The following is a 17,781-nucleotide window of genomic DNA, read 5'->3' on the forward strand; positions in this document are numbered from 1 at the left end:
GGGCTACTCTTCATTGCGGTGCATGGGCTTCTCATTGCGGTGGCTTCTCTTGTTGCAGAGCACGGGCTCTAGGCGCGCGGGCTTCAGTAGCTGTGGCTTACGGGCTCTAGAGCGCAGGCTCAGTAGTTGTGGCACAGGGGATTAGTTGCTCCACGGCATGAGGGATCTTCCCAGACCAGGGCTCGAACCCATGTCCCCTGCAGTGGCAGGCAGATTCTTAACCACTGTGCCAACAGGGAAGCCCCTGAACCATTTTTTGTGCTTAGGAAAATTTTCAAACATAGACAAAGAGTAAAAATGACCCAAGGGATCCCAAATATCCATCGCCCACTTGTAATAATGATAAAAATTTTTCCAATTTGCTTCATCTTATTTTTTTTTTAAATGTGTTATGGAACAAATTCCAGACACCATACCATTTCACACCTACATATTTCAGTATGATGCTGAGACATTTTAAAAGTTGTTGACCAGGAATTGGTAATTATTTTCATGCCATGCCATCATTTTTTTTTTTCAATTTACCAGGAAGTTTTAAATTTGTATGCACTTAACTTCAAATTATATAGAGCAACAGAGCTACAAGGAAAAAATAGACAAATTCACTACCATAATAGGAGATTTAACATACTGCTGTCATTCACTGATAGAGGATACCTCTATCAGAACCAGTAGGCTGCCCCCCCCCCCAAAATTAGTAAGGATATAAAAACTTAAATAACGTAAGCAGCAAATTTGATTCAACAAGCAGATATATAGTCACTATACTCCAAAACTTTAAATTACAAATTATTTTCAAGCACATTTGGAACATTTTTAAAACTGACCATATTGTGCTATAAGGCAAATTTTAACAAATATTAAAGTATTAAAATTATACAAAGTGTGTTTCTTGACTTGTAGTTAAGCTACAAATCAGTAACAAAAAAGTAACTAGAAGTTATGAAATACACTACTTCTAAGTAACCCCCCCCAAAACAAATCAAATTGGAGTTAGAAAATAATTTGAACTGAATGATAATAAAAATATTTCATACCAAAACTTGGATGTGACTAAAGCTGTGCTTACAGGAAAATGTATAGTCTTTTTTTTTTTCAAGGTAACAGTAGTGTTGTTTTTTTTTAATTGCACACGTGCCTATAAACCTAATAAATAGGTTTTCTTTTTTTTTTATACAGCAAGTTCTTATTAGTCATCAGTTTTATACACATCAGTGTATACACGTCAATCTCAATCACCCAATTCATCACACCACCACACACCCCCCTCCCCCGCAGCTTTCCGCCCTTGGTGTCCATACTTTTGTTCTCTACATCTGTGTTTCAATTTCTGCCCTGCAAACCGGTTCACCTGTACCATTTTTCTAGGTTCCACATACATGCATTAATATACGATATTTGTTTTTCTCTTTCTGACTTCACTCTGTATGACAGTCTCTAGATCCATCCATGTCTCAATAAATAACCCAATTTCGTTCCTTTTTATGGCTGAGTAATATTCCATTGTATATGTGTACCACATCTTCTTTATCCATTCATCTGTCAATGGGCATTTAAGTTGCTTCCATGACCTAGCTATTGTAAATAGTGCTGCAATGAACATTGGGGTGCATGTGCCTTTTTGAATTGTGGTTTTCTCTGGGTATAGGCCCAGTAGTGGGATTGCTGGATCATATGGTAATTCTAGTTTTAGTTTTTTAAGGAACCTCCATACTGTTCTCCATAGTGGCTATATCAATTTACATTCCCACCAACAGTGCAGGAGGGTTCCCTTTTCTCCACACCTTCTCCAGCATTTGTTGTTTGTAGATTTTCTGATGATGGCCATTCTGACTGGTGTGAGGTGATACCTCACTGTAGTTTTCATTTGCATTTCTCTAATAATTAGTGATGTTGAGCAGCTTTTCATGTGCTTCTTGGCCATCTGTATGTCTTCTTTGGAGAAATGTCTATTTAGGTCTTCTGTCCACTTTTGGATTGGGTTGTTTGTTTTTCGACTATTGAGCTGCATGAGCTGTTTATATATTTTGGAGATTATCCTTTGTCTGTTGATTCGTTTGCAAATATTTTCTCCCATTCTGAGGGTTGGCTTTTCATCTTGTTTATGGTTTCCTTTGCTGTGCAAAAGCTTTTAAGTTTCATTAGGTCCCATTTGTTTATTTTTGTTTTTATTTCCATTACTCTAGGAGGTGGATCAAAAAAGATCTTGCTGTGATTTATGTCAAAGTGTGTTCTTCCTATGTTTTCCTCTAAGAGTTTTAGAGTGTCTGGTCTTATATTTAGGTCTCTAATCCATTTTGAGTTTAATTTTGAGTATGGTGTTAGGGAGTGTTCTAATTTCATTCTTTTACATGTAGCTGTCCAGTTTTCCCAACACCACTTATTAAAGAGACTGTCTTTTCTCCATTGTATATCCTTGCCTCCTTTGTCATAGATTAGTTGACCATAGGTGCGGGGGTTTACCTCTGGGCTTTCTGTCTTTTCCATTGATCTATGTTTCTGTTCTTGTGCCAGTACCATATTTTCTTGATTACTGTAGCTTTGTAGTATAGTCTGAAGTCAGGGAGCCTGATTCCTCCAGCTCCTTTTTTTTCCTTCAAGACTACCTTGGCTATTCGGGGTCTTTTGTGTCTCCATACAAATTTTAAGATTTTTTGTTCTAGTTCTGTAAAAACTGCTATTGGTAATTTGATAGGGATTGCCTTGAATCTGTAGATTGCGTTGGGTAGTATAGTCATTTTCACAATATTGATTCTTCCAATCCAAGAACATGGTATATCTCTCCATCTGTTGGTATCATCTTTAATTTCTTTCATCAGTGTCTTATAGTTTTCTGCATACAGGTCTTTCGTCTCCCTAGGTAGGTTTATTCCTAGGTATTTTATTCTTTTTGTTGTAATGGTAAATGGGAGTGTTTCCATAATTTCTCTTTCAGATTTTTCATCATTAGTGTATAGGAATGCAAGAGATTTCTGTGCATTAATTTTGTATCCTGCAACTTTACCAAATTCATTGATTAGCTCTAGTAGTTTTCTGGTGACATTTTTAGGATTCTCTATGTATAGTATCATGTCATCTGCAAACAATGACAGTTTTACTTCTTCTTTTCCAATTTGTATTCCTTTTTCTTCTCTGCTTGCTGTGGCTAGGACTTCCAAAACTGTGTTGAATAATAGCGGTGAGAGTGGACATCCTTGTCTTATACCTGATCTTAGAGGAAATGCTTTCAGTTTTTCACCATTGAGAATGATGTTTGCTGTGGGTTTGTCGTATATGGCCTTTATTATGTTGAGGTAGGTTCCCTCTATGCCCACTTTCTGGAGAGTTTTTATCATAAATGGGTGTTGAATTTTGTCAAAAGGTTTTTCTGCAGCTATTGAGATGATCATATGGTTTTTATTCTTCAATTTGTTAATATGGTATATCACATTGATTGGTTTGCATATATTGAAGAATCCTTGCATCCCTGGGATAAACCCCACTTGATCATGGTGTATGATCCTTTTAATGTGCTGTTGGATTCTGTTTGCTAGTATTTTGTTGATGATTTTTGCATCTATATTAATCAGTGATATTGGTCTGTAATTCTTCTTTTTTTGTAGTATCTTTGTCTGGTTTTGGTGTCAGGGTGATGGTGGCCTCATAGAATGAGTTTGGAAGTGTTCCTTCCTCTGCAATATTTTGGAAGAGTTTGAGAAGGATGGGTGTTAGCTCTTCTCTAAATGATTGATAGAATTCACCTGTGAAGCCATCTGGTCCTGAGCTTTTGTTTGTTGGAAGATTTTTAATCACAGTTTCAATTTCATTACTTGTGATTGGTCTGTTCATATTTTCTATTCCTGGTTCAGTCTTGGAAGGTTATACCTTTCTAAGAATTTGTCCATTTCTTCTAGGTTGTCCATTTTATTGGCATAGAGTTGCTTGTAGTAGTCTCTTAGGATGCTTCGTAGTTCTGTGGTGTCCGTTGTAACTTCTCCTTTTTCACTTCTAATTTTATTGATTTGAGTCCTCTCCCTCTTTCTTTTTTTTTTAAACTTTTTTTTTATATTTATTTATTACTTATTTATTATTTATTTTTGGCTGTGTTGGGTCTTCGTTTCTGTGCGAGGGCTTTCTCTAGTTGCGGCAAGTGGGGGCCACTCTTCATCGCGGTGCGCGGGCCTCTCACTGTCATGGCCTCTCTTGTTGCGGAGCATACGCTTCAGACGTGCAGGCTCAGTAGTTGTGGCTCACGGGCCTAGTTGCTCCGCGGCATGTGGGATCTTCCCAGACCAGGGCTCGAACCCGTGTCCCCTGCATTGGCAGGCAGATTCTCAACCACTGTGCCACCAGGGAAGCCCCTCCCTCTTTTTCTTGATGAGTCTGGCTAATGGTTTATCAATTTTGTTTATCTTCTCAAAGAACCAGCTTTTAGTTTTATTGATCTTTGCTATTGTTTTCTTTGTTTCTATTTCATTTATTTCTGCTCTGATCTTTATGATTTCTTTCCTTCTGCTAACTTTGGGTTTTGTTTGTTCTTCTTTCTCTAGTTCCTTTAGGTGTAAGGTTAGATTGTTTATTTGAGATTTTTCTTGTTTCTTGAGGTAGGCTTGTATTGCTGTAAACTTCCCTCTTAGAACTGCTTCTGCTGCATCCCATAGGTTTTGGATCATCGTGTTTTCATTGTCATTTGTCTCTAGGTATTTTTTGATTTCCTCTTTGATTTCTTCAGTGATCTCTTGGTTATTTAGTAACGTATTGTTTAGCCTCCATGTGTTTGTGTTTTTTACGTTTTTTCCCCTGTAATTCATTTCTAATCTCGTAGCGTTGTGGTCAGAAAAGATGCTTGATATGATTTCAATTTTCTAAAATTTACTGAGGCTTGATTTGTGACCCAAGATGTGATCTATCCTGGAGAATGTTCTGTGCACACTTGAGAAGAAAGTGTAATCGGCTGTTTTTGGATGGAATGTCCTATAAATATCAATTAAATCTATCTGGTCTATTGTGTCATTTAAAGCTTCTGTTTCCTTATTTATTTTCATTTTAGATGATCTGTCCATTGGTGTAAGTGAGGTGTTAAAATCCCCCACTATTATTGTGTTACTGTCGATTTCCTCTTTTACAGCTGTTAGCAGTTGCCTTATGTATTGAGGTGCTCCTGTGTTGGGTGCATATATATATTTATAATTGTTATATCTTCTTCTTGGTTTGATCCCTTGATCATTATGTAGTGTCCTTCCTTGTCTCTTGTAACATTCTTTATTTTAAAGTCTATTTTATCTGATATGAGTATTGCTATTCCAGCTTTCTTTTTATTTCCGTTTGCATGGAATATCTTTTTCCATACCCTCACTTTCAGTCTGTATATGTCCCTAGGTCTGAAGTGGGTCTCTTGTAGACAGCATATGTATGGGTCTTGATTTTGTATCCATTCAGCAAGCCTGTGTCTTTTGGTTGGAGCATTTAATCCATTCACGTTTAAGGTAATTATTGATATGTATGTTCCCATGACCATTTTCTTAATTGTTTTGGGTTTTTTTTGTAGGTCCTTTTCTTCTCTTGTGTTTCCCACTTAGAAAAGTTCCTTTAGCATTTGTTGTACAACTGGTTTGGTGGTGCTGAATTCTCTTAGCTTTTGCTTGTCTGTAAAGCTTTTGATTTCTCCATCGAATCTGAATGAGATCCTTGCCCGGTAGAGTAATCTTGGTTGTAGGTTCTTCCCTTTCATCACTTCAAGTATATCATGCCACTCCCTTCTGGCTTGTAGAGTTTCTGCTGAGAAATCAGCTGTTAACCTTATGGGAGTTCCCTTGTATGTTATTTGTCATTTTTCCCTTGCTGCTTTCAATAATTTTTCTTTGTCTCTAATCTTTGCCAATTTAATTAGTATGTGTCTCGGCATGTTTCTCCTTGGGTTTGTCCTATATGGGACTCTCTGCGCTTCCTGGACTTGGGTGGCTATTTCATTTCCCATGTTAGGGAAGTTTTCGACTATAATCTCTTCAAATATTTTCTCAGGTCCTTTCTCTCTCTTTTCTCCTTCTGGGACCCCTATAATGCAAATGTTGTTGCGTTTAATGTTGTCCCAGGGGTCTCTTAGGCTGTCTTCATTTCTTTTCATTCTTTTTTCTTTATTCTGTTCTGTAGCAGTGAATTCCACCATTCTGTCTTCCAGGTCACTTATCTGTTCTTCTACCTCAGTTATTCTGCTATTGATCCCTTCTAGTGTATTTTTCATTTCAGTTATTGTATTGTTCATCTCTGTTTGTTTGTTCTTTAATTCTTCTAGGTCTTTGTTAAACGTTTCTTGCATCTTCTCGATTTTTGCCTCCATTGTTTTTCCTAGGTCCTGGATCATCTTCACTATCATTATTCTGAATTCTTTTTCTGAAAGGTTGCCTATCTCCACTTCATTTAGTTGTTTTTCTGGGGTTTTATCTTGTTCCTTCATCTGGTACATAGCCCTCTGCCTTTTCATCTTGTCTATCTTTCTGTGAATGTGGTTTTTGTTCCACAGGCTGCAGGATTATAGTTCTTCTTGCTTCTGCTGTCTGCCCTCTGGTGGATGAGGCTATCTAAGAGGCTTGTGCAGGTTTCCTGATGGGAGGGACTGGTGGTGTGTAGAGCTGGGTGTTGCTCTGGTGGGCAGAGCTCAGTAAAACTTTAATATGCTTGACTGCTGATGGGTGGGGCTGGGTTCCCTCCTTGTTGGTTGTTTGGCCTGAGGCAACCCAACACTGGAGCCTACCTGGGCTCTTTGGTGGGGCTAATGACAGACTCTGGGAGGGCTCACACCAAGGGGTACTTCCCAGAACTTCTGCTGCCAGTGTTCTTGTCCCCACGGTGAGCCACAGCCACCCCTGCCTCTGCAGGAGACCCTCCAACACTAGCAGGTAGGTCTGGTTCAGTCTCCCCTGGGGTCACTGCTCCTTCCCCTGGGTCCCAGTGTGCACACTACTTTGTGTGTGCCCTCCAAGAGTGGAGTCTCTGTTTCCCCCAGTCCTGTCAAATTTCTGCAATCAGATCCCACTATCCTTCAAAGTCTGATTCTCTAGGAATTCCTCCTCCCGTTGCCAGACCCCTAGGTTGGGAGGCCTGACGTGGGGCTCAGAACCTTCACTCCAGTGGGTGGACTTCTGTGGTATAAGTTCTCCAGTCTGTCAGTCACCCACCCAGCCGTTCTGGGATTTGACTTTACTGTGATTGCGCCCCTCCTACCGTCTCATTGTGGCCTCTCCTTTGTCTTTGGATGTGGGGTATCTTTTTTGGTGAGTTGCAGTGTCTTCCTGTCAATGATTGTCCAGCAGCTAGTTGTGATTCTGGTGTTCTCGCAAGAGGGAGTGAGAGCACGTCCTTGTACTCCGCCATCTTGGTTCAGTCCCCATGTCATAATTTTTTATCTTGTGGTAATAAAGTCCAAAGGAATCTTTTTCCCAAGCTTGAACTGCTTCCAAAGGATGTGTTTTCTAAAAGAACAGGTGCTCACCTTTTTCCACTAGTACACACTCTCATGGTAAACCAAGCTCATAATTGTAAATATCGCCCTTTTATTTACAAAGAATGCAAGTTATTAAAGGGGTACATCCAACTCTGGATCTGATTTTTAAATGCAAATTTGTGAACATTAGTGTTTATTAATAGGAACAAATCATTTGCCATACATCTGCAACCACCAGTCATGACCTGCTTACGTATAGGGCACCTTAGTTGAGAGCAAAGGCTACAAGGGCCACTTTTTTTGTGTTGAGGCAGCAAGTGGGAAAGTGGGGCAGTGGGTGGGAGGTATCAAGGTATTTTTGAGAGAAGAGGTGAGAAAGCCGTTTCCTGTAATGGGATCTGTGACTTAGCGAGGACCTGGAGTTCGCAACATCGCAAATGAATGGTGTCAGCACACATTAAGCCAAGCACTAAATCAGGGGGTATATTCTTAGGTGCTGAAAGTACATTTCAGAATCATGGGAAGTAATTTGGGCTTGGTGTTTAAAACTATATTCAATATTATAACATTATATAAGAGAAACTAAATATATATATATGTGTGTATATATATATATACTAGAAGCTATAGAAAAGCTATGAGATACTTAGGTTTTTAAAAACGTACCTGGGGTTAAAAAAAAATGAAGAACAATGCTTTGTATTATTCTTCCTTAATGTGTGATCCTTAGACTTTCTGTATTAAAATCATGTGGCATGTTTGTTTAAAATATACATAGCCTGCAGACCTATGGAATCCAAATCTCTAGCGATGAGATCTGATAGTCTGCATTTTAAGAAGCTCTAGACTGATTCTCATTTGTATGCAGTTTAACTATGGAAAAATAAGTGAGGATGAATCAGTGGTTCCTAAACCTCTGACCACTGTGTGGAGTCAGGCTGGCTGCATCCTTATCATCTGTGAGGCTTTACAAAGCACACATTCTTACACTCCTCTTTCAGAGATTCTGGTTCTGAACTTCTGAATAAGATTCAAAAACTGCCCAGATAATTCTGATGCACGGGCAGGTTTGGAAATCCTGGCATTAAATGACCAACCTCTCAAGTCCTTTACAACTCTAATAATCAAGGATTCTTTGCATTGTAACTAAGATATCAAGATACTGTCTTTGATATCAGTTTTTTGTAACAGATCTGAAATTGCACAGTGATTTTGCATCTTCCATAAAAACAGAAGTTAGTTACAGGCAGAATCATCTTAAATAATCCTCTTAGCAGTATTAGAGAAGAGACCTGAAAGCAAAATGATCAAACCCTATATTTATCTATTTTTTTAATTTTTAATTTTTTAAATTTATTTTATTGATGCATAGTTGATTTACAATGTTGTGTTAATTTCTGCTATACAGCAAAGTGATTCCGTTATACACATATATATATATACATTCTTTTTCACATTCTTTTCTGTTATGGTTTATCACAGGATATTGAATATAGTTCCCTGTGCTATACAGTAGGACCTTGTTGTTTATCCATTCTATATATAATAGTTTGCATCTGCTAATCCCTAACTCCCAATCCATCCCTCCCTCACTCACCCCTCCCCCTTGACAACCACAAGTCTGTTCTCTATGGATCAGACCCTATATTAAAATAGTTATATAAGACCCCTTATTTACATATGCTATGTGTCATCAGATTCCTAAAAGTCAAGGTGTCCAAATCAAGCATTAGATAGAGAGGAGGGAAGTGTAGTTCAGGAAAAAGTTCTTAGGCCAACACTACAGAAAATGCATTGTTGAAACTTCAAAGCTCTTTTTTAATCTACAACCATTACACTCTCTCTCCTTCATTCCTCCAACATGGGAAAACCCCTACAGGTTGCCACAGTTTTGATGACCATCTGTCTTCCAATCAAGATGGTGGAAAAAGCAAAAACGTGGTGAATCTTGGAGCAATCCGACAAGGCATGAAGCGCTTTCAATTTCTGTTAAACTGCTGTGAGCCAGGGACAATTCCTGATGCATCGATCTTGGCAGCCGCCTTGGATCTTGTAAGTTGTTGGAAGAATTTTCTCACCCTGTACCCCATTCCAGTTAATTCTGCTAATGGAGGAAAGCGTGAATCCCTACTCCAAAGCCTAACTATGGGGTTACGTTTTTGGTCTTTTTTTTTCCCTCAGTATTAGTGGCAAGAGGAGGGAAAAAGGTAGTAAGGTGAAAGAAGGAAAGAAAGGGGAAAAAAATCTTAGTAAATATATTCTGTACAGCATCATGATTAAAAGTATATGAGGGTTCTGGAATAAGATTGCCTGGGTTAAAATCACTCTGACATCTATTAGCTAAACCCTGTAAAATGAGATTAAGTGTAATAATTATGCCTACCTCCTAGGATTAGTGTGAGGATTAAATGAGATATTAGATATAAAATCCTCATCATAATGCCTGAAGTATAACAATTGCTCAATAAAGTAGGTCATTATTATTATTACATTAGTCATGTCTGTCATGTATTAGTCCTTTAAACTCTGTCTTGGTTTAATTGCATATTAATTGAGGGAAAATATGAAGCAAGGATCAATTGAAATTAATTGCGCAGAAGCACCTTGAACATTGTGTAGCCTTATACACATGTAAGAGATTCAAGAGTATAATGTGGATCTTGTTTAGAAAGTATTTTTGTCACATAAACGAGACCCAGATATGAGTTTTGAACACAATCTCTCAATTTCCTTTATCTTCTGGTTTAATAAATTCTTCATATGCTATATAAATACTGGGTACAAAATTCCAAGTAAATATCAAGAAATAAAAGTCTTCTGTATTCACGTTTTAAAAAGAAAAACTAAAATAGACCTTTTTACAACAAAACCCCTTTAGCCTGCCTACAAATGATCCCTTTTTATAACACATGAATATGTAACCACTGGCCACTCATATTTTACCTTGGAAAATAGTCCAAACCTTTTAATATAATTCATGACATTTTTCTGTGACATTAATAGCTTTTGCTCTCATGATATTTAGTGACCAGCAAGGTATGTAGCTTCACTTAAGCCGAAAATGCAAATACCACTGTAATCACCCAGAATGATGACCTGTGGTTATTTAAGATTTTTCAGTCAGTTTCCGATTCCTGGACATTGGTCTTTGAAAGTATTTTTTGTTTAATTCCAAAGTGTTTAATGTGTACTGATATATGCTATGATGACTGTAAAATGTAGAAAGTCACAGGTCTCCAGGAGAGCTGAGGCAGGTGGCAATCAAACAATCAAAGAACAATGAGATGCCTGTCTAAAGCAAGAGAGCTGACAAGGCAAAGAGCCAATTTCTTGTTTTCTAAGTGGGAGAGAGGAAACCAGCCTGTCACTCTTTTGAGTCATGCATGGTTCTTCTTAATCACCAACTGGCCAGGGTTCAAAGCCAGCAAAGGATAGAGCCAGATTAGAACAGACCTTATATTTGGTACAATACCATGTCGACTCTCTCATTAAAAAATTATGTGAGATCCCTCTAGGAACTTTAAAATGTGAAAAATAAGAAATTCTGTATTTTAAACCTGATAGTTTAAATGTGATTAAGAAAGTGAAGATGACACAAATTAGTTGAACAATGGTTAAATACACAATAACAATGGTGCATTAGAACTTTATGGGTAGTTTATGCTATAGTGTTCCAGATGTACTATTATGTCCATCTTTATCTCAATCCTAAAGTCACAGATACTTTGGAAAATTTTTAGACAAGTGAGGCATCAAATTTCTCCAGCAACTGCCTGAGTTTAAGGAAAATGATAATAATGAATCATGTTACTTCAACTTACTGTTGAAAGAGAAAGATAGAGGCACAGCTGGCCCTACAAATTGGACAATGATAGGATAATAGCATTTGGATAACAGTCAGTAAAATAAGCACCTGATGACAGAGAGAATGGATTGACCTTCCCTCTCTGGAAAGCCTCAGCCCCACACCAGAGATCCTGAGTGAAGTCTCCACATGAATGCATATCATGTACTGGACTCCAAACCACTCTTTTCATTCACGCATTTTCCACATGAGAGAACAAAAGCCCCAAGAGCTAAGGTGACTTTGCTCAAGGTCATATAAGCCTGTCGAAGTGAAAACTGGGCTCAGAGCAGAACTTTCTGATTCTATTCAGGACTCTTTTAGCAATAACGTATACTTTCTCTGTAAAAAAAAAAAAAAAAAAAAAAAAAAAGGTTATTTAGGTAAATCAGAAAGAGTGTCTCTTAATACACTGAAAATGTACTTAAATGTATATGATCTCCATAATAAAGAAGATGGCAAATGATTTCTAATGGTCCAAAAACAATTGAATCTTTAAAAAAAAAAAGATCATGTGAATACATGATGAATTTATAATAGGAACATATAGAAGATTTTCAACTTTAAAGATTCACACTACACATTCACCCACTAAACCAGTGATTCTTAACATTTTGGAGACATAAACTCTTTAAGAACTGAATGAAAGCTATGGAGAGCTATGGAGAGAATTACACTTACAGACAAAATTCAGCCTGTAATATCAGAAGGTTCATGAACTCCCCCAAAACCCACCCATGAAACAAAAAATGGGAAGAACACAATCTCAATGTATTATCATTGGCAAAGAGAGACTCTTTAATAAAGTAATTGGAATGATTTTATTAATATTGATGGTGTAAAACCAGAAGGAATAACTGCTTCCTACATAAAAAGTTTTTAAGCTTTTAAGATATGTGGTCATGGGAGAAACAGGAGGCTTGTCACAAAGAGAGTGATACATTTGAAAGTTTAAAAAATAATCCCAGTCGGGGGCTTTCCCTGATGGCGCAGTGGTTAAGAATCCTCCTGCCAATTCAGGGGACACGGGTTTGAGCCCTGGTCCAGGAAGATCCCACATGCCCTGGAACAACTAAGCCCATGCACCACAACTACTGAGCCTGTGCTCTAGAGCCTGCAAGCCACAACTACTGAAGCCCGCGCACCTAGAGCCTGTGCTCTGCAACAAGAGAAGCTACCACAATGAGAAGCCTGTTCACTGCAACAAAGAGTAGCTCCTGCTTGCTGCAACTAGAGAAAGCCCACACGCAGCAATGAAGACCCAAAGCAGCCAAAAATAAATAAATTTATTTCAAAAGTAATAAATAAAAAATCGTGTTATCAATAGGTTCTTTTAAAAAAAACCCAATCAAACAAATTAATACTGGCTTCTGAATGGAGATTATAAAAGTATTCATCAATATTCTTCTTAAAATAATCAGTCTCTTGGATGCTGGAATTTCATTCCCTCTCATCAGATGGCTCCATACCTCTATGATTTCCAACTGCTATACTTCTTAGAGTTTTCAAGGAGATTTAATTCATGGCTGAATTCCAGAAAACATTTAAAATTTATTTTACTTCCTCCAAATAAGACTATGGCCAGGTAGTTACCAGACCACTAGATTCTCCTTTCTTCCCTTCCTGTTGGACCAACTCTGGCCCTGCTTGACCTTCTCAATCTTATTAATCTCATGGTAATAAATAAAATAAAGGGGGTTTGATACTTATAAGCAGTGTCTTCAAGCTTCAAAGTAAAGAAACATTTTCTGATCATTATAGATGTCCAGTGATGAAGTAGATACACTGAGAAGTAATTAGCTCTTTGTCACTACACTGGACTCAATGGGGAAGTACAGGGAGACTCAAGAAGGGGGTGGTTAGTATGAGTTTCTTTCGTATCTGAGAATATTTGATTCTAGGTCAAGGCCAAGGAGTGTCCAGAGGTCAGAATCAGTCACGGTTTAAAGGAAACAGAGACAGAATCCAGATAGACATGGTTGGTTGAAAAAAAAGGGATAGGTGATGATGGTGGTGATGGTACTCATGGTGGTGGTAATGTTGGTGGTGATGGTAGTCGTGGTGGTGGTGTGGTGGTGGTGGCAGTGGTGAGAGAGGTGGTGGTAGAAGATAACAAAAGTAACATTTTCATTGTATGTCATAGTTAATAAAGCACCTTCACATTCATTGTCTTATTTGTTGATATAAGAGGAAAGGGTTAAGCCAGGACATGGTCCCCAAATGAGGGTACATTCAACTTCAGTTTCTCAGGTATAGAAAAGTGAAGGAATTGAAGTCACTGGTGAATACTGGCAAGAGGACTGAGAGGAAGGAAAATATAGCTGCATGTCCAGTATGTTTGAATCATAGTAACATCCTATTTTTACTCTCATTGTGCAAGTGTGGCAATTGCAGTTGTTCATACCTGTCTATTTGGGTTAGGAGACCCTTGAGATTACTCTAACGTTCACAAGTTGTCTTCTATTAAATGTATTATTAACTTTTGTATCCTCTGTGTTTGGTTTCACTTAATATCTGATCTCATCTGCTTCCTGACTTTCAGAAATGCTTCACTTTTAAATATGTTCTAGAATGAATTTGGGAGTGTTCCTCCCTCTGCAAATTTTTGGTAGAGTTTGAGAAGGATCAGTGTTAGCTATTCTCTAAATGTTTCATAGAATTTATCTGTGAAGCCATCTGGTCCTGGACTTTTGTTTGTTGGAAGATTTTAATTACAGTTTCAATTTCATAACTTGTGATAGGTCTGTTTATATTTTCTAATTCTTCCTGCTTCAGTCTGGGAAAATTGTACCTTTCCAAGAATTTGTCCATTTCTTCGTGGTTGTCCACTTTATTGGCATATAGTTATTTGTAGTAGTCTTTTATAATCCTTTGTATTTCTGTGGTGTCAGTTGTGATTTCTCCTTTTTTATTTCTAATTTTATTGATTTGCATCCTCTCCCTTTTTTTCTTGATGAGTCTGGCTAAGGGTTTATCAATTTTGTTTATCTTCTCAAAGAAACAGCTTTTAGTTTTATGGATCTTTGCTATTGTTTTCTTCATTTCTCTTTCATTAATTTCTGCTCTGATTTTTATGATTTCTTCTACTGACTTTGGGTTTTTTTGTTCTTTCTCTAGTTGCTTTAGGTGTAAGTTTAGATTGTTTATTTGAGATTTTTCTTGTTTCTTGAGGTGAGATTGAATTGCTATAAACTTCCCTCTTAGAGCTGCTTTTGTTGCATCCCATAGGTTTTGGGTCATCGTGTTTTCATTGTCATTTGTTTCTATGTATTTTTTAATTTCTACTTTGATTTCTTCAGTGATCTCTTGGTTATTTAGTAGCACACTGTTTAGCCTCCATGTATTTGTGTTTTTTACAGTTTTTTTTTTCCTGTAATTGAATTCCAGTCTCATAGCATTGTGGTCAGAAAGGATGCTTGGTACTATTTCAATTTTCTTAAATTTTCCAAGGCTTGATTTGTGACCCAAGATGTGATCTATCCTGGAGAATGTTCCATGTGCACTTGAACAGAAAGTGTATTGTGCCACTTTCCGGTGGCATGTCCTATAAATATCAATTAAATCTATCTAGTCTATTGTGTCATTTAAAGACTGTGTTTCCTTATTTATTTTCTGTTTGGATAATCTATCCATTGGTGTAAGTGGGGTGTTAAAGTCCCCTACTTTTATGGTATTACTGTTGATTTCCCCTTTCATTGTTGTTAGCGTTTGCCTTATGTATTGAGGTGCTCCTACGTTGGGTGCATAAACATTTATAATTGTTATATCTTCTTCTTGGATTGATCCCTTGATCATTATGTAGTGCCCTTCCTTATCTCTTGTAACAGTCTTTAGTTTAAAGTCTATTTTATCTGATATGAGAGTTGCTACTCCAGCTTTCTTTTGATTTCCATTTGCATGGAATATCGTTTTCCATCCCCTCACTTTCAGTATGTATGTGTCCCTAGGTCTGAAGAGGTTCTCTTGTAGACAGCATATATATGGGTCTTATTTTTGTATCCATTCAGCCAGTCTGTGTCTTTTGGTTGTGTCATTTAATCCATTCACATTCAAGGTTATGGACATGTATGTTCCTATTACTCTTTTCTTAATTGTTTTGGGTTTGTTTTTGTGGATCTTTTTCTTCTCTTGTTTTTCCTGCCTAGAGAAGTTTCTTTAGCATTTGTTGTAAAGCTGGTTTGGTGGTGCTGAATTCTCTTATCTTTTGCTTGTCTGAAAAGCTTTTGATTTCTCTGTTAAATCTGAATGAGATCCTTGCTGAGTAGAGTAATCTTGATTGTAGGCCACCATCACCCTGATACCAAAGCCAGAAAAAGATATCACAAAAAAAGGAAATTATAGACCAATATCACTGATGAACATAAATGCAAAAATCCTGAACAAAATACTAGCAGACAGAATCTAACAACATATCAAAAGGATCAGGACCGTGGGGTTTCCCGAGGCTGCGGGCAGGGGCCGCCGCGCCCATCCCGATGGCTGGAGGCGTCTGAGGGGCGGACGGAGGCGGCGGCGGCGGCGGGAGCGGGCGCGGGCGCGGGAGTGGAGCAGCCGCCGCGGGACCGACAGACCGAGCTTCGCCGGCGCACCTGCCCGCAGCGCCCGCGGAGCGGCCTGAGCGCGACCATCTCCCGGAGCGGCGGCCGAGGCGGCTGAGGCGGCGGGGAGCGGGCGCGGCAGGCGGGACGCGGTGTCGAGACAATTTTACATGTTTTGGAGACCAGACCGGAAGCACTTCGGAATTAAGATCTAAGATTCTTTGAGGTGGCTTTGAAGAGCACTAAGATTAGAAGATGAGTGAACTTGACCAGTTACGGCAGGAGGCCGAACAGCTTAAAAACCAGATTAGAGTACGTAGCTATGTGTGCTCAGTTTTGTTAATCATTTGGATTTCAGATGCGATGTTACCATTTTAAGGAAAGATGGGTTGCAGAATACAGACTATTCATTGTTTTGGATTGAAATTGAATCTTAATTGGCCCAGGATGTAGAAATTACAGATCCAGGTATTTGGCCTAGTACATTATTTTCAGGATTTTGTTTTCTTTCTTTCTTTTTTTTTTTTAAACATCATTATTGGAGTATAATTGCCTTACAGTGTTTTGTTAGTTTCTGCTAGTATTTTGTTTTCTAGCATATTTTCACTTCACTATACAGCAAATGTTTCCATAGAATTTATAGACATCTTTCTGTACCTTTTTTCTTGACTTTGGGAATTAGCTTTGTGACATTCTTTTGGTCACTGTATAGAGTGTGTTATTCACTTCCCCCACTGTGACTGCTAAGTTGAGGGCCGGAAACTTGTTTAAAAATAAGAGTATTAACAACAATAATAAAAAGTATTTTAAGTGCAAAAAAAAAAAAAAAAGGATCATACACCATGATCAAGTGGGGTTTATCCCAGGGAGGCAAGGATTCTTCAATATATGCAAATAAATCGATGTGATAAACCATATTTACAAATTAAGGAATAAAGAACATATGATCAGCTCAATAGATGGCAAAAAAGCTTTTGACAAAATTCAACGTTCATTTATGATAAAAACTCTCCAGAAAATGGGCATAGAGGGAAACTACCTCAACATAATAAAGGTCATATATGACAAACCCACAGCAAACATCATACTCAATGGTGAAAAATTGAAAGCATTTCCTCCAAGATCAGGAACAAGACAAGGATGTGCACTCTCAGCACTCTTATTCAACATAGTTTTGGAAGTCATAGCCATGGCAATCAGAAAAGAAAAAGAAATAAAAGGAATACAAATTGGAAAAGAAGAAGTAAAACTGTCACTGTTTGCAGATGACATGATACTATACATAGAAAATCCTAAAGATGCCACCAGAAAACTACTAGAACTAATCAATGAATTTGGTAAGGTTGCAGGATACAAAATTAATGCACAGAAATATCTGCCATTCCTATACACCAACAACAAAAAATCAGAAAGAGAAATTAAGGAAACAATCCCATTCACCATCGCAACAAAAAGAATAAAATACCTAGGAATAAACCTGCCTAAGGAGGTGAAAGACTTGTACTCAGAAAACTGTAAGACACTGCTGAAAGAAATCAAAGATGACATAAACAGATGGAGAAATATACCATGTTCTCGTATTGGAAGAACCAGTATTGTGAAAATGACTATACTACCCAAAGCAATCTACAGATTCAAGGCAATCCCTATCAAACTACCAATGGCATTCTTCACAGAATTAGAACAAAAAATTTTACAGTTCGTATGGAAACACAAAAGACCCCAAATAGCCTGAGAAAACCATAATTCAAAAAGAGACATGTACTCAATGTTCATTGCAGCACTGTATACAATAGCCAGGACATGGAAGCAACCTTAATGTCCATCGACATGAATGGATAAAGAAGATGTGGCACATATATACAATGGAATATTACTCAGCCTTAAAAAGAAATGAAATTGAGTTATTTATAGTGAGGTGGATGGACATAGTCTGTCATACAGAGTGAAGTAAGTCAGAAAGAGAAAAACAAATACCA

At 37.9% G+C, this 17,781-nt stretch overlaps 1 protein-coding gene across 7 annotated transcripts in view; it reads left to right on the forward strand.

Annotated features, from left to right (window-relative positions):
• Positions 1-17,781, forward strand: part of UNC80 (unc-80 homolog, NALCN channel complex subunit) — a 246,135-nt gene that overhangs the window by 78,671 nt on the left and 149,683 nt on the right. For all 7 annotated transcript variants that reach the window (XM_007187842.2, XM_057551653.1, XM_057551656.1 and 4 more), the window contains one exon: positions 9,300-9,472. In XM_007187842.2, the coding sequence (XP_007187904.1) occupies positions 9,300-9,472 (173 nt within the window). The remainder of the gene's footprint in view (positions 1-9,299; positions 9,473-17,781) is intronic.

The sequence above is a fragment of the Balaenoptera acutorostrata genome, chromosome 8, assembly GCF_949987535.1.
Source record: "Balaenoptera acutorostrata chromosome 8, mBalAcu1.1, whole genome shotgun sequence".
NCBI classification, from domain to species: Eukaryota; Metazoa; Chordata; class Mammalia; order Artiodactyla; family Balaenopteridae; genus Balaenoptera; species Balaenoptera acutorostrata.